Genomic DNA, 27,927 nt, shown 5'->3' on the forward strand with positions numbered 1-27,927 from the left:
TCTCCTTTTCTTATTTTGATCTGAAATCTGTTCAGAACAAGAGCCAAGATTCCTGTTCTAAATTTTCAGAGAATGGCACAAAATTGTTCTTTTTCTTTCTCCTTAACCAAAACAACTAGGTGTGAACAAAACTGTCACTTAACATGGTAATTAGTACAGGGAAATGTAATTAACTGCCACAAGCCTTCCTTTCTCATCTCAAACATCGCTGATGCCAAAGAGATCAGCGTCTATATCACAGATAGGTTAATAAGCCCACCTAATGGATAGGATGCTTTACCTGCCTTGATTTGGCAACAAGATGTCCCAAGTTAACCATCCAATGATTTTTCCAAGGCCTCTTCATAGGTGAAGAGAGTCCACAGAGGCAAAATGCTTCCAGAGGTAAATCTTCACATCTGCAAACATAAACAGCCTTATAACAGACCACTTAACTTTCTGTAACAACATAGATAGGGGTAACACAAGTAAGGCAGCCAAAAGCTGACCCTGGATTTGAGAGCAAAGCTACAACAATCTCTGATGGTCACAAACTAGACAGCCAGCACTCATGTATTTAACCACCTACACCAAAAACCACACTGCCATCCGGCGACATGGGGCCCTATAACAAAAAAGATTAAAATACCACCTTTAGCAGGCTGTGTTTAGATGAGGCTGTACAAATTTATACTACACCTGGCTTTCCATTTATTACAAGAAAGCAAAGGCTGTTCGATCAGAAAATAAAATCCAGGCGTGTGCAGTTTAAGCATGCTGCTTCGTGTAAGCATGCTGCTTGTTTAACTGGATCATTTCATCATCACAACCAGCCCTTTCTCTCTGCATCTAAAACAGAACACAAGCTTCCGGGGGCCCCATTACCTTCTCCCATGGCCCACCTTCCTCCTTACATCTGTCTATTCTCACCCTCCCCTCTCGCTTACATACATGAGTCAATTCACTGTAGTCTTTGCTGCCTATTTTTTTTAAAATTGGGAACTTTAATGTGATCCTCCCTGTATAATCAGTTATAAAGTATAATTACTTATTTATAAGTAGAATCACCATTCCACTAAGTTTATTCATTTCTTCAGGAAAAATGGGGTTGCATAATATTTGAGTTGGGAGTGCTTTTTCCAATGTCGTCAGTTCTGGGCTCTCTCTAGGACACAAATCCTGTCTTGAAAAGCCTCATTCATGATCTTCTCCCTCTGCTTACACACTTCAGGTAGAAAGAAGGTCACCATGTTTGAGGCAACCTGTTGCATTGACAGGCTGCAAACAGCTGTAGACTTACATTTGCTGGAGACTGTCTCCTACAACTTGAGTTGTTGATACTGGTTCCACTCTCAAGGGCTTGTGGACGAAAAAGGGGCCACATGCTAACCTGACTAACTCAGAAAAGGCCTGTGTGGCAGCCTTGCAAACTCAAGAGACCTGAAGTAACCACAAAGGATGGTAGGAAATTAAAAACTTTTAATTAAAAAGCAATTTATAGTGGGTAGTCATGTCCTAGGCCATTATCTTCCTGACAGAATCAATCTTTACCTTAAATGAGCCTATTGTCTTTTTGAATCTAAGATAACATGAAATATCAGGGTAACTTGCAACTTCCCTTTTTCCAGACCCCTCAGGGCAACCAAATGCGCCAGGGCACCACAAATTCCTTCATTGTTATTGTTATTGTTATCATGTTCATTGTTGACTGTTAACTATCCTGTACCCATCTAAGTAAAAGAAGTATGTGTCTATCATTTTACTTTTTATTCAATCCCAGAGGTTCCCTCCCCCCTCCCCTTTGCTTTCTCCTGCCTCCCTAATCTATCACTAAAGTAACCCACTTATGCCTTATCCTTTGATTGGAATGTATAAAACAAGGTGAAAAACTGCCATTCTCCGGAGCATTATTCCAATATGTTGAGATTCTGTTTCCCGGCAATTGTCGACAGTTTGGCTCAAATAAACTCACAAAAATTCTTTACTGGTTTGAGTGTTGTTGTTTTTTTACATTAGCGTCTTGTCTAGAGAATACGTCAACTCCTTCTCACTAAATGGTCCCTCAATCAACTAGAGACAGCAATTTCATCAGACACTACAAAAGCCAAAAGTCAAACCAGGTAGGCTCTTGGAACAGTGGGGAACCAGAGTGTGGCTCACCCGAGGGGTTTGGCAGACCTGGCACCACGTGACTATTGTCATCGATAAAGACCCAATGCTGCCAGATCTTTCGATTTCCAAGAGAAGCATGAAATCTGAATTTGTACATAAAATGTCCCAGTTTTGAAAGTTGACAACCAAGCCAGAAGGTAATTTTAAACACCATGTAGCCCAAATGAAACTCATCTGGAAGCCAGATCCAAACCACAGAACATAAGTTGGAATCTACTTCTCTACAACCTTCTCTCCTTGGCACTAGAGGCGTGTGGTTTAGTTGACAATGACATATGTTGTTTGGTTTGCCTTTTTATTTTTATTGCCCTACGCACTCGCCTGCAGAGACTGTTAAGTGTCTTCTTTCTGAGAGCATATAGTTGTATTTACCTGGAAGCTTTCTTTTTTAAAACATTCAAACCAAACTAATTCCTCATGCAAGTCTGCCCACATGAATACAAGTTAGATGGCTCTAAGTTACTTAGATAATTAGCCAATATCATTAGTCATACATCTATGTGTGGCCTTAGAAAATTCATTTAACCTCTCTGAGCCTCAATTTCTTTATCTGAAAACTGGGATAAAAAATATTTTCCTTGGTGGAACTTAATTACTACCATTCCTTCACAGGTTGAGGTTGCACTGAATTAGTGACCTGCTTCCAAAGAAAATAAGTATGAAAAGTGAAAAAAATAGTAACTTTATACTAGAGAAACCTGGCAAACACTAACTTACCCAAGTGCTAAAGGAGATCATCACCTGTGATGTCATGTGGCGATCATGTACCCCTGAGACGAAGGGATAAAAGGGCATTTCACCTCTGTGGTAGTCTTCCCCTAAAAACCAACTCCAATTTAATCATGAAAAAAAAAATCAGTTTCATATTGAAGGGCATTTACAGGATAGTGATTCAAGGAAGAGGAAGTAGTCCGTTGAATCAAATGTTGTTGAGTGTATAAGATTAGGACAGGAGAATTTCTATTTAAAACTTTCCAGAGATATAAAAGAGAAGGGAGAGGGGATTGGGTCAGTTTGAGCAAAATGAGAATGAGGAAATGCTCAATGTTATGACAAGGGGCATGATAGGATCAGTTCAAGTCTTGCCTCTGAAAATGAAGCTTCATGACCCAGGAACCTTTCTCTCTCACTAGTGAGGCCATGTGGGTCTGAAGACAGGTTTCTTTCAAGGAGGTGCTACTGTATGTTAAAGCAGCCATTCTCAGGCTGGCTGCCACCTGGGAGCTTTAAAAAATCCCATTGCTCACATCACACCTGGCCAATAAAATCAGAGTCCTTGGGAAGAGGACCCAGATACCAGTATTTTTGAGAGTTCCCCAAGTGATTACCACTTGCAACCAAGTTTGAGAACCTGTTGTCTCTCTCCCAAGATTCTGGGATATGGCATGGGCATGAGGGTGTTTAAAAGCCTTTGTGATGGTGGCTATTACTGTTATTTTCACAGTATTATGTTCCCCTACATCATCACAATGGGAAGGAGGAAAAGGAATTGTCTTTCTTTAAATACTAGTAGGAGAGAACAATGTTATTTTGAAACTAGAGGAAAGAGTTCCTGGCATTGTCTCAAATTAAGTGTAAGAAAGACTAATCACTTATGTGAAAGAGACAGAATTGGCACAATATACTTTAACAGGCATTTAATCTTCTAATACCTATTTAAAGAAAATAATAGAAAGCTCCACAGTCCATAGAGGATTCTTGATCATGTCCATTCAGACAGCAGTTAAGCAGTTTTTATGTTTATTATCCATTCCCTTGACCACTTAAAAACATTTTAAAACTTTCCTGGCTATTATTAGGAGTAAGGAGGTGATTATCAGATAATAATAATGAAAGCTGACATTTGGGGGCACTTACTATGTGCCAGGTACTGTGCAAGTCATCACATGCAGCCTCCTGTAATCTTCATAACAATTCTATCTGATGGGTGCGTTATTATGCCCATTTTACAAATGAGAGTCCAACGGCTGGAGATGTTACTTACGTTGCCTGAAATGAAACATCTGTAATTGAAAGGGTATGGATTCAAATTTAAAAGTCTGCCTAGTCCCAAAACCAATGTGCTGTTAACCACTAAGCCATCCCATCTACTTGCAATATTCCATTAGACATGAAAGGGTTGTAGGGAAATATGGAGGAATTAGCCTTAGAGAAGGCAGCGACATGCTCTCTTGCTTGATAGAATAAAAGAGAAAATGGGAAAAGAATGTAAAGGAATTCAGAAGTGAAGAGGAGAAAAACGCAAAAATCCTAAAATTTATAGGCCTTTACATTTCCTAAAGTGCTTAACATTGTAAATTATATACAGTAGAAACTCAACACATATTGTTGACTGAATGTTCTTTCAATTGTCATTGTATTATTAAATGAGAAATCTTAATGGAAACAGTTGATTTGTCAAAGGCTCGGGTTCTAGAAGCTTTTTTGTTCTTTCCAGTTCTCATACCTATTACAGCTATATTGTTGGTACAAATATCTTAGAAAATATAAATATTAGAAAGAAGGGAGGGAGGGAGGAAGGAAGGAAACATTCTTCCTTCCAGTAAGGAGCCAGCTAATAAATAGAGAAGTGGTCGAGTAAGAAAATCACCATTTGGCAAAATATTGTAATTGCTGTTGATTCAGCAAAACTAGTGGGTGAAGTCTCAAATTGTTTATCTACTAGATATTTATTATTACAATGGATGAAGAATACATTTGCAATGGAGAAACATAAAAGATACCACTTTAAACAAACTATCAAACAATGAGATTTACCATCTGCCTCCTGATATGATGCATTGAGAGCTCAGCATCACTTCTATGATATTCCTGCCAAAAGTGTATGACCTAAATGTTTATATACACAAATATAAACAAAATTGAGTTAAGTTTAAAAATAATCTTCAATACCATGAAATACAAAGTCTCAAGATCTGTCCCAGATTAAAGGGGTCTAAAGAGATAAGACAATTGAATATAACAAGCTGTTACGTTTTTACATTTGCTATAAAGAACATAACTAGGGAGAGAGGAGACCAAGATGGCGGCGTAGGTAAACACCGGAGACTGCTGCCGCAAACAACCATTTCAAAAATACAACTAAAAGACTGAACGGACATCACCCAGAACCACAGGAAGGCTGGCTGAAGAGAGACTCTACAACTAGAAGGAAAGAGAACAGCAAATCGAGGCTCAGAGGCGGCGCAGTGTGGAAAATACAAAGGTACCGAGGTGCGTGCGCAAAGCGGGCTGGTGGCTGAGGGCGCGGTTGTCGTTTTCTGTCGGGAGTGAGTCTCAGACTCTGGGCTCCAGATCCGGGCGAGTCTCTAGGGACCCAGACTCAAACGGGAGAAGCGGGATTATCCGGCATCAGTTGGAACCTGAGGGCAGCTTTCTCTCCGAAGTTTGCAGCGGCTGCCGGGGTTCTGAGAAGCAGAGCCTCTGGGAACAGGACTGAGCGTGGCCATAACTGCTCCCTCCGCCCGCCCTGTTGATCCCACCCCGCCCAAACCCTGCGCACAGCCATTTGCCGATCGCCTCAGGCAAAGGCTGGATTAGCGCCTCCCCAGAAGGCAGACGTTTTCCATACAGCTGATTCCTATAGCCAGTCGGCCTGGTGGTCAAACCCCTCTAGTGTTAACTACAACAATTAAGGCTTGGCTAGAACAAGACTGCGCACAGAGACCACAAGGGGGTGCACCAAGAAAGCATAAAAGATGCGGAGACAAAAAAACATGACAGAAATGGAGGATATGGAGCTAAGAATCGCAATTTTGAGGGCTTGCCATAAATTTGTGCAGAACCTCACGAAAACTAATGAGACCCTCGATGCTACGATAAAGAAATTAGAAAGTAAGCATACACGGACTGAAATAAAGAATATTATACCCAATAGCAGACCAGAGGAGTACAAGAATCAAACCAAAGATTCGACAAAAAACACCCAATTGGAAAAGCAAAATGAAAAAAGAATCCGAAAGTGTGAAGATAGTGTAAGGAGCCTCTGGGACAGCTTTAAGCGGTCTAATATCAGAATTATTGGAGTGCCAGAAGATGAGAGACAGCAAGATATTGAAAACCTATTTCAAGAAATAATGGCAGAAAACTTCCCCCATCTGGAGAAAGAAATGGACTTACAGGTCCAAGAAGCGCAGAGAACCCCAAACAAAAGGAATCCAAAGAGGACCACACCAAGACACATCATCATTAAAATGCCAAGAGCAAAAGACAAAGAGAAAATCTTAAAAGCAGCAAGAGAAAGAGGCTCAATTACCTACAAGGGAATACCCATACGACTGTCAGCTGATTTCTCAACAGAAACTTTGCAGGCCAGAAGGGAATGGCAAGAAATATTCAAAGTGCTGAATACCAAGAACCTACAACCAAGATTACTTTATCCAGCAAAGCTATCATTCAGAATTGAAGGTCAGATAAAGAGCTTCACAGATAAGGAAAAGCTAAAGGAGTTCATCACCGCCAAACCAGTATTATATGAAATGCTGAAAGGTATCCTTTAAGAAGAGGAAGAAGAAGAAAAAGGTAAAGATACAAATTATGAACAACAAACATGCATCTATCAACAAGTGAATCTAAGAATCAAGTGAATAAATAACCTGATGTACAGAATGAACTGGTGATTATAATAGAATCAGGGACATAGAAAGGGAATAGACTGACTATTCTTGGGGGGAAAAGGGGTGTGGGAGATGCGGGAAGTGACTGGACAAAAATCATGCACCTATGGATGAACACAGTGGGTGGGGAATGAGGGTGGAGGGTGGGGTGGGAGCTGGAAGGAGGGGAGTTATGGGGGGAAAAAAGAGGAACAAATGTAATAATCTGAACAATAAAGATTTAATTAAAAAAAAAAAAAAGAACATAACTAGGACAACTTGTAAAATATCAATAAAGTCTATAGATTAGAAAACACTATTATGTCAACGTTAATTTTCTGAAGTTGATTTTATCGAAATTATGTGACAGAGTTCCTTGTTTTTAGAAAATATGCTCTTTAAAGAAAGACAACAAAATCTAGACACTCAGTAGTGTAATATTTACAGTATCTAGCATCTAATAGAAAATTATCAGATATACAAAGATGTAGAACAAGGTGACTCAAACCAGGAGAAATATTCAGTCAATAGAGATAACCATAAATTACAGAGATGATGTAATTAATAGGATTTCAAAACAACTAAATGTGCTCATGGATGTAAAGAAAAGCATGAACACAGAGAGGAGAGAGATGAAATATATAAAAAGTAAGCAAATCAAGCTTCTAAAGCTGAAAAATATAACATGTGAAATTTTAAAATGTACTGAATGAGGTTTAATCACAGAGTAAACAATGCACAAGGAAATATTAGGAAAACACTAAGACAGCAACAGAAACTCTTCAAAGTGAATCACGAAACAATAACAACAAAAAGATTAAAAGTAAATAGAGGAATCAATGGCTATAAAATATTATCAAACTGCCTAACATAAAAGTAAAAGGAATCCCAGAAAGAGGGTGTTGACACAAAAATTTTTTGAAGAAATAATGGCTAATTTTTTTCCAAATTTTATAACAATTATAAGTCTAGAATCTCAATGAATCCCAAGCAGGATAAACATTTAAAAAAAAAAACATACCGAAGCACATCATAATCATATCCTAAAAATCTGTTTTAAAGGACAAATTTTATAAAGCAAAAAACATTCAGGGGAACAAAGATAAGAATACTGCAGCCTTATAATCAGAAATAATACAAATCAGAACAATTATAACAAAGGAGAGGTTGGTAAAAGAAGACAAACTTTCAGTTGTAAGGTGGAAAAGGTCTAAGGATGTAATGTATTACATGGTGACTATAGTTGATAACAATATATTGTATAATTGAAAGTTGCTGGGAATAGAATTTAAGTTCTACTTACCCGTCCCAAAAAGTGTTAACTCAATGGGGGTAATCTTTTTACAATGTATACATATATCAAATTATCCCATTGTATACCTATATATCTTATAATATTTTGTCAATTATATCTCAATAAAGCTTTAAAAGCACAGTATAGAAACAGATTATAAAAGAATTACAATGAATGAATGGGACAAATAGAAAACAAACAGCAAGATGGTAGACCAAAATGAAATAATATTGATAATTACAATTGAAGGGTAATTGATCTAATCCTTTCAATTAAAAGGGCAAGATTATAATACTGAACTTTTAAAAAAAGCAATATCCAACTATATCTACAATGGATGAATTTTAATATAAAAATACCAATAGCTTAAAAGTAAAAGGATGTGAAAAGATATAATATGAAAACACAAATAACATTAAAGCTGGAGTGACTATATTAATATAAGACAAAGTCAACTTTAAAACAAGCAATATTATCAGGAATCAAGATATTTCATAATAATAAAATGGTCAATGTATCAAGAAGACATAATCTTAATGTCTATGCACTAATTTCTAAGCTTCAAAATACATGTAGCAAAAACTGCTAACAGTAAAACAGTAGATAAAGCTACAATCATATTTTGAGATTTAATACTCCATGTTTAATAATTAATAGGACAAGTAGACAGATAATCAGTAAAAATTTAGAAGACTTGAGTAACACTAGCAACTACCTTGACCCAATGGACATTTATATAACACTCCACCCAACAAAAGAAAAATAAACCTTCTTTTTAAGTGCAAATAGAACAAGCACCACCAAGATAGTCCATATTGTGGCTTATAAAACAAGCCTCAATTAATGTGGAATGATTCAACGTATACAGCAAGCATGTCAAACTCGTGGCTCGCGGGCCGCAGGCCTCATACTTGGTATACAGGGACATGTTTTCTGATGACAGCAGAATTGAATTAAAAATCAGTAACAAAAAGATATCTGGAAAAGCACCTAAATGTCTGAAAATTTAAAGACATGATTCTAAGTAGTGCATGAGTCAAAGAAACGGTAATAAAAGATAAGCAGAAAAAGTTAAACTGAACCATAATGAGAAGCCACATATTAAAATGTGTGGGAGGCATTTAAAGCAGAGCTTAGAGGGAAATATATAGCTTTAAAGGCTACATTAAAAATAAAGGAAAAGACTAAAATCAACTGACTACCTAAGAAGCTATAAGTAGAAGAGAAAATAAAAGAAAATTTAATCCAAAGTAAGTAGCAGGGGAAAAAATACTATTAAGGCAGAAATCAATGAAAAACAAAAACCTGGCAGTAGAGAAAAATTAATGAAACAAAAGCTGGTTCTTTGGAAAGATCAATAAAATTTTACTGACAAACTCCTAGCTAGACTTTCAAAAGAAAAAAGGAGAGATGATTCAGATTACTAATATCCAGAATGAAATAAGGAACATCTGTCCATATCCTAGCAATGCTAACAGTAGGAATAGGATATTTTCAACAACTTTATGTCATTAAACTCAACACGTATGTAATACACAAGTTACTTGACAGACCCAAATTATCAAAAGCAGCACAAGATGAAACAGAATATTTGAATAACACTATATCTATTTAAACCATCTCATAAGAAAAAATTTAATTTCAGATGAGTTGACTGCTAAATTATATCAAATATTTAAGGAAGAAATAATTCCAATTATATTCAAAGCATTTTAGGAAATAGTTGGAGCATTTCCCAACTCAGTTTTGAGGCCAGCAGAAACTTGATACCAAAACTAGACAAAGGCATTACAAGAAAAGTACAGACCAATAAACCCCATGAACATAGTTATAAAAGTCCTTAACAAAATATGGTCAAATCGAACTCAACAATACATAAAAATTGTATGTTGTGACCAAGTGGGGTTTACCCAAAGACTGCAAAATTAGTTTCATATTTAAAAATCAAAGTAATTCACATGTGGGATATAATGATCAACATAATCTGAAAAACAAGCATAGATCCAGAGACAAATGGCAGGGGAGTGGGGGGTTAGAAAGCAACCAAAGAACCTGTATGCATGCATATTAGCATAACCAATAGACACAGACACTGGGGCGGTGGGGGCTTGCCCAGGGTGGGAATGGCTGGGGGGAGAGGGTCAAGCGGGAAAAATATGTAAAACTTTAGACAATAAATAAATAAATAAATATCAAAGTAATTCACCATGTCAATAAGAGGAAAAATATATGATTATTTCAACCTATGCAGAAAAAGCATTGGCAAAATTCCATATCTGTACATGATTAAAATCTCTAGCAAATAATGGAGAAGCAGGCTTCCTCAATGTAACTAAAGGCATCTATGAAAATTCTATAGCTAACCTCATACTTCATGATGAGAGACTCAAACTCCCCTCTGACTAGTACCCCTACCCCCCAAAGATCAGGAAGAAGGCAGAGATGTTGCTCTCAGCATTTCAATCTAACATTGTACTAGAAGTCCTGGCCAGTGCAAGTTTGGAGATTATGAACAAAGAAACAAATAATAGAAAGCATACTGATTAGAAACAAAGAAACTGCCTTTATTTGTAGAAAACATGATTATGATCACAGAAAATCCTAAATAATTCCAAAACAAATTGAAAAACAAATGAATTTAGCAATGTCATGAGATACAAAAATTAATTGTGTCTCCAAATACTAATAAAGATGATACTTAAAATACTATTTACAATAACATCAGAAAATGCAAAATAGGCATAAATTTAACAAAATATGTGCAATGTTTATACACTGAAAATTACAAGAAGGAGCTGAGAGAAATTTTCAAAAGGTCTAAGTAAGTGGGGACATGCATACCATGTTCATGGATTAAAAGTCTCAATATTGTTAAAATGACAATGTACCCCAAAGGGATCTATAGATTCAATGTGATTCTAACCAAACTCCCAGAAGGCTTTTCTGTAGATATTGACAAGCTGATTTTAAGCTGTATACAGATATTCAGAAGACCTAGAATAACAAAAATAATTCAAACAAGGAGAAAAAAGTTGAGCGTTTTATGCCATCCAATTTCAAGACTTATTATAAGTTATTGTTATCATGATAGATAGATATAAAACTACAGAGACTACTCAAATACATTCAACTGATTTTCTACAAATGTGCCAAGGTAATTCAATAGGAAAACGACTCTTTTCAGCAAATGAGGCTGAACTACTGGTTATCCATATGGAACAAAATTGAACCTGTACACTAATCACATACCTCACATAAAATTAACTCTAAATGGATCATAAATCTAAACATAAAAACTAAAACTATATTAAAACTTCTAGAGAAAAACACATTAAAAATTACTACTGTCTTGGAGTAGGCAAAAATTACTTAGGACAAGAAAAGTACAAACAACACAAGAAAAATAAAGGTAAATGGGACCTTATTAAAATTTAAAATGCCTGGCCCTTCAAAATATACTGCTAAGAAAATAAAAAAGTCAGCCATCGACTCAGTGAAAATATTTGTAAGAAATATATCTGACAAAGTTTTTATATCCAGAATATACAAAGAACTTTTACAATCTAATAAGAAGATTAAAAATGGGCAAAAGATTTAGACACTTCACAAAATAAGACATATAAATGTCCAAAGTGTATGGAAAAAAAGCTTAACATTGTTAGTTATCAGGAAATATAAATTTAAATCACAATGAAATATCACTGTATATCCAAATAAAATGGCATTAAAAATACTGACAATACCTAATATTAACAAAGATTGGAGTAAGTGGAGCTCAAACACATTGTTGGTAGGAAAGTAAAATGGTCCAATCAGTTAGGAAAACACTGGCAGTTTCTTATCAAGTAAATACACTTACCCTTTGATTCAGCAATTTCATAAGCTCAGTATTTACTCAAGAGAAATGATAATACCTGTCCACATAATGACTTGTATACGAACGTTCATAACAACTTGATTCTTAATAGTTAAACATCAGAAAAAACCTGACTTCCCATCAACAGGTAAGTCAATGAACAAATTGTACTATGTCAATATAACAGATTGTTATTCAGCAATAAAAATGAATGAATATATATGCAACAACATGGGTATATTTCAAAAAATTTATAGCTACATGAAAATAAAAGCCAGGCACAAAGGAGTACATAATGTATGATTCCATTTATCTGACGTTCTAAGACAAAAATATATAATGACGAAAAACAGATCCGTCGTTGCTTAAACTGGGTGGGGACCGGGAATATTGACTGCCAAGAGGCATGAGGGCATTGTGGTGGTGGTGATAATAGTTGGGCATATGCATTTGTCAAAACTTACCAAAATGTACACTTAAAATACTTTAATTATATGTAAATTTATATCTTTGATTTTTAAAAATTAAGTATATCTATATATACTCATTTTAAATGTCCATTAGGATACCCTCGAAATTATAAAACAGTAGCTTTGCATAGGTGATATTCAAAATATTTAACAATTGGGGATTATAATATAAGCACCAAGTAATTAAAACAAATTGTAGTATGAGCAATTGGTATAGCTAACTCATGTGAATGAGACAACTATTAACTCAGAAAAACCATAGTTACCAATAGGTGGTGGGATTATTGATGTCCTCTTTCTTCTCTTTGCTTATCTGTATTTTCTAATTGTCTATCCATATTTTTAATCAGGTACTTTAAAATAAGGGGGAGGGAACCTATTTTTAATTATAAAAAAGAAAAATGGTGCCCTGTTGATATCACATCTTATACTGTTATAAAATTTTAATGGGTCTCAAAACCCTAATGGAACTTTTAAATAATAGATATGAGAAATGGTATACTAAAACAGCATTGAATTGGAAGTTAAAAATGGATGATGCCATAAAAATATTTCCCATCTACTATAAAGAAAATAGTGAGATGTATTTTTAAACTATTTTACCATTTTAATATTTTAAAATGCCCTCCCTCAGCTCCTGTTCCAACTAGATCTCCATGTAATTGATTATGTTTAAGAGAGAGATAATATCTTTCCTTAAATTGTCCAGCCTCTGAAATACCATACTGCTCAAAATTCATTACGTAGTATTTTCCAAAGGGTATCAGAGGCTAGGTCAAACTTCAGAATCTTGCTGAGCAAACCAAGAAATCAAATGATAATTATCAACCCTGGATAAATTTTTATAGCAAAATTACAGCTCTTGACAAGGAAAGTTGCTGCCATCTCCTCCTAGCATGACTACCACCATCTCTCTGGCTTATCACAGCAACAAACCTTTGCTCTGAGCAGTTTCTTCAGAGGTAAGCACCACAAAAGCCTGGCTATAAGAGCCATCGCTGAGATGCGATGATCAGCAAATAATGACCAGGCAGTTCCCTTTATCATGTCTCTCTCTATCAACAGAGAAACTATACCAGCTCCCCAGTAGCCCAGTAGAGAGTCCACGGCTGGTTTGGCAATATGAGTTCTTTCAGAAACTTTGAAAACCCCAGGGTAAAATGATGCTACTGTATAATCTCTTAATGTCGCTCTACAGTGCAGCTCAAATTTGTAATTTTAAAAGCACCTCATCCCACTGTGAGATCACAGTTATCCTTAATGATTTGCAAATCTCAGTGTTTTTAACAGCTCATTTTTGTACTGTGGCCACAGTGGTAACACCTGCACCTAAATAGTTATTGCTTATAATACCCTGGGCTCTCGGGATGTGCAGTAAATGAGAGGCAGCAGCAGTATCTTCTACTTTTTCTAACCTTAATTTATTTCTGCATTTGAAATAAGCATATTGAGCCCATAGAGCAGCCAGGTCAGCTCCCAGAGCCCATGCCACCTTAGCTCATGGAACAGCTGTCACCAGCAGAGGCTGACCACCCTGCTCCATTACATGGAGAGAAACAAGAAGATGGTAGCTCAAGGCCACTTGTGTCTTTCCCTCTGGAAGCTCTGTATATTAACAAAAATAAAAATAAGTATACAGAAGTTTCCATGAGGCACCCAACATGGCATTTTTGCGAGATATTCAACTATAAATTTCATGAACAAATTCTGCTTCACCCAAACATGTTAGTGTCATTCACCCTCTAAATAAGCATTAGGATCACCTCTATCATTGATATAATAAAGCATTATGTAACGATGTTTCTTCTCTAGTTTTAAAACATTAGGTATCTCTTACGTCATAACAATGACGGTTTTGTATTCAACAACTATGTGCCTAACATTGTTGTATGCTTACATGCATTAACTCATTTAATTCTCAAAAGAACTCATTTTTCTGAAGTCAGGATTTGAACCCAGCATCCATCTCTGGAGTCTTTGCCATACTGGGATAGATCAAGAATCATAGGCCCCATTTCCCTAGAGAAGTGACCTTTTTATAGTTACCAAGGACTCAGATGGAATGGCTATCCTTCAAAATGTCCCAAAGCAGTTGGTAAAATCTCCAGTGTTGTGCATATTATCATAACTGCCTTGCTTACCTGCAAAAGCTTTTGTCTCAACAGAATATGGTTGGCTCTGTGGGAAGATAGCACCAGTGATTTTCAAACATAGAAATGGCCCCACTGTGATTCTGTAGGTTTAAAGTGCTCTCAGCAAATTCTCTAGGGAACATACCCATTCGCCACAGCTGATGGTCACACCTCACCACAGAGAGGTCAGCTACATGGAGGTTGATTTCTCTCTATAATTCTCCCTCTGGAACCATTTGGGAGAAATGGAAGACCCATTCCCAAGACCTTAATCACTTTCACTTCCCAACAGTCAGCACCTGTGTCCGTCTGAGGCCACCCCCAGGCTGCCAGACCCTGCTTTGCCCACACACTGGAAGAACCAGAAGGATCCCTTCAGAGCAGTCCTTGGTCAATGACCAACAACATGAGGCATATGAGCACGCCAGCTCCCTCACCCCTGATGGCGACAACTCTGAGATGTGATTACATTGTCTTCAGAGTTCCCTGCAAGATCTGGCCAAAGTCCCCAGCATTGCACTGGACTTGACATTGCACCCTCGCTGGGTTCTCCTTCCCTTCCCAGTTCCACTTCCCCACTCTTACTGGGATTTCTAAGATCACTTCATAATAAATCACTTTCATGGCCATCATTGTCTGGGGTCTGCTTCTGGTGTCAACTGAGAGGGACAGCAGAACATGCAGAAGATGCCTCTGCAGTCCCAACTCTGTATAATCTGAACCAGCATCTTGGGTCATTAGTCATCTGCTCCTCTCAGTGGAAACCTAGGTCTTGTAAAACAAATGGATGATCCACTGCATGGTCCTTGTTCATTCCTGAGCTTACTCCTCAATAACTTTTAAAAATTACAGAACTCAAGTTATTGTGAGAGAGATGGCCAGAGTGTCCTCGCATAATATTACGGAGGGAACGTTGAATGTTTTCCATCTAACTGTGGCTTCAACAAAAAGAAAATACAATGGATTCAGTAGCTCAAAAACGCTGACGGCAGCTTATGAAGCCAGATCCCTGTTCTACGTAACTCCATTCTGCAACAGTGAGGTAGAAAGGAGAGCCCTGTGAAGAATACCAGCCCAAATCCCTCCTTTCACAGTCTTGAAAATGAACCAAATGCTTACGTTAAACATTTCTCACAGAACCTCTAAACCTTACTTACTTTGCCAAAGTAAAGACCAAAATCTCTACAAATATTCCTTTTTAATTTTTATGATGAATATTTATTATGTCTCTTTGCAATAGATTTTCATACCCCAGGCCTAAAAAGGAATTCCACATAGAAATCATTCTGAAAACGATTAACATTATTTAATTTTAAGTATGAATAATTAAAATAGATTCTTACTAATAAGAATGCACTGCATTTCAAAAATGTTTTTTAAAATATAAAATGTCTTCAAATGCACCCATGTCTCATAACAGAGAAATAAAGGCCCACAACTTCGTGCGTACGGAGTGGCTAGATATGATACATTTCAAATCAACCAACGCACGTGGTCATAACGAAAGACCTGCTTCATGCCTTGGGTCAGCCTAACTGAACAGATATAATTCCAAGCTGTTCCTATCCATGTGGACCGAGTAGAATGTCGTCACTCTTATTTGTACATGACTACGATAGTTCTGCATGTTCTTTCCATCCTGTAATCTAAGCACTGATTTCTGTAAATTCCTAGGGAGTTTGAAAGAGACTTCTCCAAAAGGTTCCAGAGCAAATGTCATGAGCTGTTCAACTGGACCCAGCCAGCAGCTTCGAGTTAGGATTGCACTTGGGGTGACTTGCTGAGGGGAAATCCACCCCCAGTAAAATGAGGGCCAGTTGGTTTGCCCACTGGGATGGCGACATCCATGGATGTTTTGTCCTTGTGTCTGTAAGAGAGGAGGTGAGAGTTAACCTCCTGAACATGGTTTTCCTCTTTTAAGTCTGGCGTTCTCTAAGTTCATAGGGTGAAAACTGCTTTATTAAAGCTCCAGTTTTAGACAAGGTAGTTGTTTAAGATCTAATTAGGTGTTTGCTGGTAACACATAGACTTAGGGAGGGACACAATTAAATCTTCCATCCTAATGGGTAGACGACCTCATTATAACTCAAGCACTATGAACTTAAGGCTCCTCTCATTTGTAATCCCCTTCCTGTTTTATAAAACACTGGTTTAGTTCCACAGATCAGAAGAATCTTTCTCTTGGCTCAATGATAATGATTCATTCATCATTTATCAACTTTTATATTCAAAGTACCAGTACTAACATAAATATTTACCGCACAAAGGTATCTTCATCAAACTTGGACATTTATAAAAGCGAGTTATCCTGTAGCTTTACACAAGCAGCAATTATTATTAAAGAGTTTAAGATGCAAGAAAAGCCGGGAAAGATAAATAAGATAGTACATTTAGCAGTAAAGGGAGTTCTACCATAAAGTCTACAATGTATCTTCTATATAATGCTCCTTTAAATACACACACCCATAGCACACATACACATACCACACATGTACGCACACAGATTTAGGTTTCCTACAGAGGTACCTTAAATTTACACAAATTACCCATTGTGTAATTAGGGTTCTTATGAAAATCAACTCCGGAATCCCTTTTTAAAATGAAAATTAAGCAAACTACTAAGACCAAAACCAATTAGATTTGACAACTAGGAATGACTCACCTGAAGGGAATAAACCCACATTTTGCAAAAAAAAAATCTGACTGGTACTTCAGACTCTAGACCAGCCTGAGGGGTCCATAGTAGGGGAGTCGGGGGCAGATGGGTAGGGGTACAGGTTGGGACCGAAGCATGATAAAGAGGGTGTTTGTCATAACCAATGGACATAAGACACTGGGGGGTAGGGGAGGCCAGGGGATTGTCAAGGGCGGGGGGAAAAAAAAGGACACATATGTAATACCCTTTGTAATACTTTAAGCAATAAAAAAATTTTTTTAAAAAAAGAGGGTGTTTGGAGGGAAAAACCAAAAGAAGGCAAAAAGGTAAAAATGATATGAGTTATTTTATAAAGTGCATGTGTGGGGAGAACATCTACAGAAATTATTCTAAATTATTCCATTTGGAAAGAACCTGTAGAGGATTGGTTCATCAATCCAGCCATCTCTTAGAGTTGATTTCATTATTATACAAAAAAAATTCCTCCCTAAATAGAACAAAATGCAGTGGACCCAGCAAAGCGGATCCAGCAAAGCGGATTCCTTCCAGGGCTCTGGCAACTGCCTTCCTCCTGACTGTAGCTACATGCAGGCAGCTCTCCTCCCCCCTTTCCCCTCCCCCGCCCTCTCTGGCCTTAAATAACCCCATTTTTCCTCTTTGAAGGAACTTGTGCTTAAAGGCTTCTCACTTGGCCTAAGCTGACTAATGGGAATAATGTCTCCTTTATATTCCCCTTTTCATGTATTTATAATTCTTTTCAGCCGTTCTCCTTCCGATCTAAACCACCTCAGCACTTTTGTTTTTGCCTCGGCTTATTTTCCTTCAGCCCCTTTCATAGTTTTTTGCAGTTTCTCCTCGGAACTCATCTCTCTGTCCACCTCCAGTTTACAGGTCACCAGCTAAAAGGAACCACCAGTGACACTCCAACCAGGTCAGAGTGGCTGCCAGTAACGAGCACATAAGGGCAAGAGAGGACAGGTAAAGGCAAAGATTCTGCTAGAGCAGCACTGATAAGACTTTCATGCTGATGGAGAACCTCTGTACCTAGGCAGTGTGGCGACTGAGCCGTGGAAATGTAACTAATGCAACTGAGGAACTAAATGTTTAATTTTATTTCACTGTCATTTGTTTCCATTTAAATAGCTACAGGTGGCATATGGCTGGAGCCCTGAAGTTCTGGCAGATGGCAGTTGGGAAGGGCTGAGTTCACAGAGGGACGCCCTCTATGGACTCAGCATGCTCTTTGTGTCCAAAAACTCTGGAAGCAGGGGATCAATAAGGTCAAGGGAGACTAGGCCAGTGATGGCGAACCTTTTGAGCTCGGCGTGTCAGCATTTTGAAAAACCCTAACTTAACTCTGGTGCCATGTCACATATGGAAATTTTTTGATATTTGCAACCATAGTAAAACAAACACTTATATTTTTGATATTTATTTTATATATTTAAATGCCATTTAACAAAGAAAAATCAACCAAAAAAATGAGTTCACGTGTCACCTCTGACACGCGTGTCATAGGTTCGCCATCACTAGACTAGGCCAAACCCAGGGCCAACCCAGAGGAGGTAATCAGCTCTAGGAAGATAATCAACAGTTTAGCCAAGCTAGCAGTTTGTTGGTGGGTAATTCATACCACCAGTCTCCAAAATGAAATCCAGAAGGTGAGTGACATGACGCACTGGGGACTGAAAGGAAGAGAATGGAATATATATATATATATTCCTTAAAAATTAAAAATCTCGCTTTACTAATAATTAGTCACAGTGTGACAATACTATTTGTATGTAATTTGTAAATTAAAATATATTGGAGGTAAAAAATATTCTAAAATTTAAAAAATTTATTCTAAAAACGACATACATATATATTGGGAAGCTGCAAGTTCAAAAATGTTTTACTGAGAAGGCTGCGCAATACAAAAGTTTGAAGGTCACTGATCTAGACACCTGCCTCCTGTAGAAACTAGCCATATGGACAGTTTATAAGCACGCCTTTTAGCTTCCTAAAGGAAAACTACAGTGTTTCCACTCCACTCATCTAATTCACATCAGTAATGCCCGTGGTTCTCCAACTTCAGTATGCACGGAAATTGCCTGTGGAGTGATTAAACTGCAGATTTCTGAGGCCCGTCCAGAGCCTGCTGAATCCTAATATCTGGAAATAGGGACTGGGGGCTGCTGTTTAATACGTCTCGCCAGTGATTCTGAACCAGAGAGTGGCTAGACCCACACATTAAGGCAGACTCGCCTAAATTAGCTATAATTCTTCGCATATTTTATTCTAACAAGGAACTGAAATGTAGAATAGGAGACCATTCTCATTTATAAGGGTAGAATCTTTACTGGCAAGTGAATTTGCATCCAGTTTCTTTAAATAGCTGTTTGCCATTCATGAATCCTAGGCAGATGCACTCAAACCCTCTTTCGCCACGTCCCTGAAATGCCCGCGTGGAAGAAATCACAAACTTGACTTTCAACCCACCATGTGAGCCACAAGGCAGTGAACTAGAGGAGTTGGGTAGTGCCACACAGCCAAGCCAAGGTTCAAACCTGCTGCTGTGGGCTCACTCTCTCACCCTCAGACCAGGCATATAAGGATAACAAAGGAGAGAAGACGTGCTCCTTGACATGCAGGCGTCCTGAAATGCAAAATGCTAACCTGGCACCTGCATTCTAGCTCCCAGAGGAATGAGAGCTCACATCGATACCCCAGTGCAGATACTGAAGTCAGTCGCTAGACACAGAGATAGTTTATCTAAATCATAGGTGAAAATTATTCACAAACTGCTCGTAAGTACAGTGGTACAGCTGTACTATAGAAAGAACAGCTTTACCAAGCCCAGACGCCAGACCCACTGGCAAAATTACCTGTGGTTTTCAATGTGAATAAGCTGTACAAGGCTGACTGTGAACATCATTTGCAAATGCAGTTATGTCATGATCATTTCCAAATTGTGAAAACAGTGTGATGGGGGGAAAAAAAATCACACTTTCCCATGGTCCACATTAGATCTACCAGTGAGCAGATATTAATGGATCCCCCTGTTAGGGTCCAATGGAGAGGCCTTAGTATCAGCCGAAATACTGATCTTGCTCTGATACATACCCAGTGGGTGACCTGTACAATGTCAATTGTTCACCCTGTGACTTAGTTTACCCCATGAAATATGCAACTCTGTGACTGTACACCAAATATCTTCCCATCCGCCGGTAATAGGCACACCAAAATTAGAACACTGGTCTGATTCTTACTTCTGAAGGTGCTCTTTACGTTTCTGAGCGAGGTATTTCTTCTTTAAATTCATTAGTTCATTGCTAAGTTTTCCCAGCTCATACTTATACTCTTCGCTCTGTGATTCATACATATTCAATTCTGAAGACAAAACCTAGCATGGCAAGTAAAACAGCATGAACAGAAGACATGCAGTTAGACATATGCTTTTTCTGAAAAATCTTTTTAACCTGCTGCCATTTCCCTCAGTGGGGCTAGAGGTACAAAACCAGTGTAACAGTTAGCCTGCACGCTTCTACCAGGGCAAGGCCTGTGTCTGGGCAAAAATCTGGCTGAGGGCTGAAGACTCATAATCCAGGCACAAATCTAAATGAAACCTCATTCGCCTGCTTAACAATGAGAACTATCAGGCAACATTCAACAGGCTCACATATGAATGATGTGATGTGTTTCGAGGAATACTGTGAGGACAGACAGAAAAACTCCCAGACACACAGTATAAAATTGCCTTTAAAACCTTTTTTAGAAAACATTCAAGAAAGATATCACTAGGGAGTGTGACTCATCTGAGGATTATGGTAAAAAAAATACAAAATAAAAGATCTGGAGTCACCCTGCCACCACCCCCACTAAGCAGGAATTCAATTTACGTGGTTTCTGCTAAATGCCTGTCACCTCTTTATTGTATTCTTTGGTACTAGTCACAGGTTCTTGCTTTATCCCAGCACTGGGACACTTTCCTCTACGAACTACAAACTACAGAACTATGACATGTGCATGGGGGAGTCCAGTGCCCGTGAGGGCTGTAATAGGAAGTCCGATTGCCCGCCTCTCCCATTGTGTATTCAATAGATGCTACTGATGTCAGGCTGGGCAAGAAGAGTGGAAATTTACTCATCAGAACAGCATGTGGAAAGCATGCCAAAGCTAGGGGTGCTCCCCGCAAAAACCAAGGGCGGAAAAGAAAGGCTGTTGTTCTAAGGGACATGCACTCCATTCGGATTTATTTTTCTTCTCACTCAATTTTAAAATTTTGTCTTCTGAGTGTGCATCTTCTTCTGAACCCTCTCCTCTTAATTGCTGGGGAAATGATTCTGACTCTGTTATCATGAGCTAAAGGATATGATTTTCATGTTGGAATGAAACCTGTCTTAATAGTTAAAGTCTTAGAAACCAAGACCTTGTGAATGTGGAATTTCCTAAAAAAAAAAAAAAAAAAAAAAAAGAGTCCAGATCATGAGGACAAACTTGCTAAGAGACTCAGTGCATCCATCTCTGAGCCGCTTCCACCATTGGTCATATTTCATTCAACGTAAAAAAAAAAAAACAGATTTTCTTAAATGAAGGGTTAAAGTGACAAAAGGCTCCTATGAGCCATCAAGTGCAATCCGGTGCTCGGTGTGGCTTTCTGACAGTAGTGTAAAGACAGACATGTGCTTTTCTAGTCTATACTCATCCCTGGGAAAAAAGCTTCTATTTTGTTTGAAATATTCAACTATTTAAAGGGATGAAAACAATCAAAAGATTATGCCTCATGCAAAACTCAAATTATGTCTCAGGATGATCATGTGAAATGAATACTTAGAGTGATAAGTTGAAAATTAATGTTCTAATTAGACTTCTGTTTCATCTGCCTTTTTGAACTAAAAGGATGCAATTTTGTCCTATTCGTGAAAGGATCAGTACTATATTAGTAGCATGACATCTATTTTACCCCAGGCAGGAAGGCAATAATTATCACCCTCAGTGCCCAGGTAAGTGCCAGAATCCAGCTGGCGTGTGCTACCCTCTGTGCATGTGTATGAATCAGACTCCCCTGACATGCCCAGAATATCAAAGTACTCACTTAGAAGAAAAAGCTCAAAATATAATGGGAAAGCATCGTTTTCTAGAAAACTTTTAAAAAGGCATGTGTAATGGTAAAACATTATTATCTCTTCAATTGAGTTCTTATGTCATTTGGAAAGGAATTTATACTAAGAGGATTCCTCAGGGTTTTATTTCCCGTTCATGGCAATTTGTTTGATAGAAGGTCATGAAGCAAGGCCCCAAGGGCTGGGGAGAAGCTGGTACTTCGTGTGTGTTTATTTCAGGTGGAATGGAAGAGCAAAAATCTGCATTGTCACGGCGATGTCCTTCAATGGGCAATGGTGTTAACGTTTCCTTTGTTCTTTTCCACCATCCAGATCCCCTATAACCATCTTGAGATCATCCATACAAACCCTAACCCCCAATGTCCATCCCATTGCCATCATCTTCTCCCTGACTCTCTCCCCACTTGCTCACTCCCCTCTTTTGGGAGATGGAGAATTGTGGGGTCTATCAGTCTAGGAGCAGAGGGGTAGCTCTGAGGCTTGCCCTGCTCCTCCTGGGAGTAAGGTGCTAAAAGGGCTGACCTCGGTGGAGTAGGGCATTTGGGAAACCAGCTCCTGGAGCTGAGGCAGCAGACTTGCTCAGGTGTGTTCCCCAGAGTTTGGCCAGGAAAGAGCAGAGGCTACTCACTTTAAGCTGCTTGGTCTTCTGTTGCAGCGTCTGGCGGTAGATCTGCAGCTGCTCTGCAGCCTCGGGCCCCGGCTGCCGGGCCAGGATGTGCTTTAGTTCCACATACAGTTTCTCCTTTTCCTGATGGAAAGCATAACCACAGTGGAGATTAATTGCCCCAGCAAGACAAGGAAAGTGCCTTTGCAGCACGGTCAGGATGGTTCGGGACCATCCTAAGCTACGTCACAGCTCCATGCTGATTACATGCACCCACAGATTCATTCAATCATGCACTGAGCCAGCCCTGATCAAAGGGCTAGGATGTGCCCAGCATTTGGCTACAAATAATATGGCAGCTAAGGAAAAGAGAGTCCCTTTCTACCTAAACTTATGATCACAGGACTGAGACAAGGGCAGTGATGGAAGAGCTGGACAAAGTGTTACGTCAAGGCCAGGAGTGGCTACTTCCGGTTGCAGGAGCTGGGGGAGATTTCACATAAATGGCACTTGAATTGTCCCTTGAAGAATGAGTAGGAGTGTCCCCCAATTAGAGAGAGAGAAAAGGAGAGCTCTGAAAACCAAGGTTTAATAAGAGGACAGAGGAGTGGTAAATCCAGATGAGCAGGTGCACGGGGCAGGAGGAGGGAGAAGCAGAGAGAACAGGCTGGGCTCACTGGCTGGAACTGGACTCTGTGTGTCACACAGGATGTAGTTTGGGACCACATCCTTTACACAAGTGGAAGCCAAGGATGAGCCATGCCTGGGTTTGTCTTCAGGGGAATAACTCCAGCAGCAAAGCAGAGAACAAAATGAGGAGACTGCTCAGGGCACCAGTACAAACTGGATGAAGAAAAGCTGGACCCAAGGCAACCAGTTAGGATGGAAGGTAGGTAGATGTGACGACATTTCTGAGGTAGAATCAGTGGGGTTTGTTACAGACAAGTGAGGAAGGAAAGAGCCAAGACGGCACCAAAGTCTCTAACAGGGACATGTGGGGGCTGGAGGGTGATGGTACAGGAGACAGAGAGGCTAGAGAGGAGACAGTATTGGGCGAAGGACAAGGGAACTGTTACTCTATCCTCTCCTGATAATCAGTGGGGTTTGAGATATGTTGAGCTTGGGGCTCTGTAAGATATTTAGAAAAGGAGTTGAAAATGTAGTTCCAGAGTTGAGAACTGAGGAGCAAGCTGGAGCTAGAGGTGGGTCCAGGCCAGAGCCACAAGAATGGATTCCTCAGCCAGGATGGCTCACAGGATGAGCCAGGACAACCAGATTTGGGGGAGAGCCAGCATATATGTAGTAGGAAAGTAAGACAGATACAGAGAAAGAAAATAAAGGAGAGTAATTGAGTGTCCCCAGATGTTTAAAAAGGGAGGCATGATGAGTGGTCAGTGACATCAAATGGGGTAAAGAGGAGAAACAAGAGAGGGGCTGAAATGGCCTTAGGGTGGGCTATTAGGACAGCACCACTGACCTTACTCAGCATTTTTGGAGCGAAAGTCACAGAGGTTGAAGAACAAATCAAAAATAGAAAGTAAAGAAAATGAGTCTTTTAAGAAATATGACATGGGTAGAAAAAGATCTGGAAATGGTTTGAGGAAATAAGATTTTAAAAATATTCTGGGAAAACTAGGATATGCAAATTTGTAGACTTAAAAGAAAGGACTTCCTAGGAACCCAACACAAATCCCAATTTGGTATCTTAATTTAAGCAATAAACAATAGAGAAATCCCATTTGTATCCTAAAGTTTAATTGCTTATAATGTGTTTTCAGATCCTTGAACTAAAGATATTACATACAAGCAAAGATTTAATTCTAAGGCATTTTGATTCTTGATTTCCTTTCTCTACACTGCACTAACTTGAACAAACATTTATAAAGACTAGTGTCTAATCTCTACTCATTTGTCTCTGTACATATTATTTTCCTAAGATAATTATGTTAAAAGAACAAAATATAAATAAAAGCCCTCTCATTAAATGAAATATGCAGCCAAATGGAAACGATTTTTTACCTAGAGTTAAGTATTCTTAGCATTGTCATCAAATAATCTGTTTTTGCCGAAGAACATAAAAGTCTTTTTAAAAAACAGGCAAAAGAAAATTCATTAACTAGTCACAGTAACCATTTGTCTTCATTTTTTTCTTTTCCCTGACTAAATTATAGAAACTTTATTATAAATAATGTGGCTCTATTTTCAAAAGAATGTATGCAACCTAAAAATTAGCTGGATGGAATAAGCTTCTGGAGAAACACACTTAACAACACAATACCCACCATTTAAGAAATAATTCCAGCCCTGGCCTGTGTGACTCAGTTGGTTAGAACATCATTCTGTGCACTGATTCCCAGTCAGGGCACATACCCAGGTTGTGGGTTTGATCGGGATGTGTATGGGAAGCAACAGATGGATGTTTCTCTATCGCCCTCTCCCTCACTCTCTGGAATCAATGAGAAGCATACCATCGGGTGAGGATTTTAAAAAGGAAAGAATTCCAGAAATGAGCAGGAAATCCCAAAGCCCAGGCAGAAGAAGAAAACATCAACAGATTGAATCACAAAGTGGCGACTTCCCTTTGCTGTACAGCACCCCGTCACACCTTTCAATATAATCTTAGCCACTTCATGCCTGCTCTGTCGGGAAAATAACACTTTTGCCACGGCTTCAAGATTCCATCCGAAAGCGTAATAGATATGTGGAGAAGCCCATGAGACTGTTTTGTCCATTTCTTTCAGCTCACCTTTCTCTAGACCAGAATACAGGTGGATTTGAAAAGTAAAGAACCCCACAATGAGGAGGAGGTGGAGGAGGAAGTAATCTGGTTTGGGATAGAATGATATTGTAAAAAGACCCTCTTACTCAAGAACCTTCAAATGTTTCACAAGAGCAATTCTTTTCTATTGATCTGGGAGGGAGGGAGGAAAGAAATACAGAAGAAAATCTGGAAGAAGCAAGTACTGTTACCTCACCTCACAGGTGAGAATCCCAAGCTTAACAGGAATGAACGGTGTGTTCAAAGTCCCTTGACAAGTCAAAACCTCATCATGCGATACTTCAGGGTCCCTTTTCCCAAGTAACACCACCTCTGGGGCTTGAAAACATGTTATAATCCTAAAGCAATCTAGATCAAGCTACATCATTATTATGAGCTACAAAATTCCTAAAGGCTACATGATAATATCCGAGAAGGAGAGAGCCAGGTTCAAAGCCAGGTCAGAGGGCTTTAGCAGGAAGAGCATGACTCAGCTCCCACCTCCCCTGACCTACACCATCCGAATGAGCCTTGCTCGTGTCCTCTCCTAGGACGTGCAATCTTCATAGACGGAGTGGACAATGGTGCCACTTATCCTGTCGTCTTCTATTACTTCCTGGGTTTTTTTTAGAGGCTGTAAGGGAATTGAAATGGATTTATTCTCAAGGATAACTAAGAGACTGAACAGTAAGGACCCACAAGTGTGGAGAAAAGCGAAGAGGCCGAGTAAATTAGCATTTAAGCCTGCCTGAGTGTTCAAGTCAAAAAAGTTCTGAGAGTTAAATAACCCAGGACAAGTGATGCCTGTGTGTTCACGGTGGATGGAAAGAATACCGAGTGCAACTTCAGGGACTAAGACAGCGGCTGTATGAAGAGCGGAGGGAAAGGGAAGGGGAGGGTAGTAGTTGAGATACACTGCCAGGCTCCAACGTGCATCATTTTAGTCTGCGCTTACGATGGAAAACCTGATAAAACAGACGTGGAGGCTGGTCAGCATTAACATTCTAGCTGTGTGTATCATCCAGATTTGTATTTTGGAAGAATGTGCTAGTAATTTAGATAAATGCGGAGTGTTTGATGGATTGAAGGTCTTAAGTACGATTGTTTTCCAATTTATTTCTCTCCTAACCCTCTATAAGGGCCAACGAAGCTCTTCAAACATTGTGCAATGGTGTGTATAATAACCCCATTTAGAGACAAAGCATGCAATTCTATTATAAGGAGAATTTATCTTATGCAACAGAGACTCATTTGCTGTCCGATGTATATTGTCTCCATAAGCCGGCAGTGGCAGAACCAGCTGCCTCCTCATACATACCCTGTCCTTCTTCATTAAGCCACCTCCGTTTCTTTTTAAACCAAGTCAATTAATTTGTCACTGGTTTAGAAGCACCATATGTCAATGAAGCATCATAAGGAAAATCATAAATAGTTTATTATTTCCCCACCAACAAAAGATTGTAGCTCCAGGTCGGCATTTATTTATTCAGAGTTTATTCCTAACACACATCAATATTATTTTGTAGCATGCCTCATCTTTAAATTACTTTGTGAACAGCTATACTAGAAAAAAAGCTAGACTATTAACACCAAGAGACTGGCTTTCTCTTTGGCTGGGTATGTCTTGCGCACATTAACTGTACCATGTCCGTCCTTAAAATGATGTTCTCTTCCTAGGTGTCCCAGCCTCTCATTTGGACAGACTGCCACGCGTGGTTACAGATTCTTTTGTTACAAGGGTCTCGACCAAGTTATATTGGATAACAGTATGGTTCATTGTCAATATTAGCTAGCAGAGTGGTAAGAAAGTAATTATAGTATCAGCTTCGAAACTATGGTGATAGTCTCAAACCCCATCCTGGAAACTCACAGAATGCCTCAGATTGCATGTATTTGTATTTTATCTGACAATAAAATTCTACATTCTGAACAGTCTACACAAATAAGAGTCAGTTATTCTGGGTACAATTCAAAGGAAGAAGCTGAATTGCTCACAGAACTCCTTTCCCCACCGAACTACAATTTTATATTCACTGTCTGTTTATATTCCCTGCTCTTTGCTTTGCACCTTCAGCTGAAAACAGAAGGTAGTTCACATTCAGTGTGCACCTAACACTTCTTCCTCAGCTCGCCTACTCGAGGCAGTAACTGACTAAGAGGAACTAATTAATCCTGCTTTAATCTGAATCTGTGTTTGGCAAATGCCAGTGCATTGGTTCTGCTCACCTTGGACTCATCAATTTGCTTGGGTGAGCTCTGGGAATAATCACAGTGCCCTTGCTAACCCATGTGAAACAGGCAGCTTT

The 27,927-nt window shown here is 38.9% G+C and overlaps 1 protein-coding gene across 2 annotated transcripts in view; it reads right to left on the reverse strand.

The window, feature by feature from the left end:
• Nucleotides 1-317: 317 nt before the first annotated feature.
• Nucleotides 318-27,927, reverse strand: part of CFAP58 (cilia and flagella associated protein 58) — a 100,828-nt gene continuing 73,218 nt past the window's right edge. The window contains exons 16-18 of one of the 2 annotated variants that reach the window (XM_070431819.1): nucleotides 22,888-23,007; nucleotides 20,406-20,539; nucleotides 15,216-16,365 (exon numbers count right to left, since the gene is read on the reverse strand). In XM_070431819.1, the coding sequence (XP_070287920.1) occupies nucleotides 16,254-16,365; nucleotides 20,406-20,539; nucleotides 22,888-23,007 (366 nt within the window). In that variant the 3' untranslated portion in view covers nucleotides 15,216-16,253. Of the gene's footprint in view, nucleotides 399-15,215; nucleotides 16,366-20,405; nucleotides 20,540-22,887; nucleotides 23,008-27,927 lie in introns of those variants that run through there. The other variant, XM_070431820.1, reaches the window with a different exon arrangement.

This window comes from Myotis yumanensis, unplaced genomic scaffold (assembly GCF_028538775.1).
Source record: "Myotis yumanensis isolate MYYU_CA2020_CCGP unplaced genomic scaffold, mMyoYum1.0.hap1 SCAF_13, whole genome shotgun sequence".
Taxonomy (NCBI): domain Eukaryota; kingdom Metazoa; phylum Chordata; class Mammalia; order Chiroptera; family Vespertilionidae; genus Myotis; species Myotis yumanensis.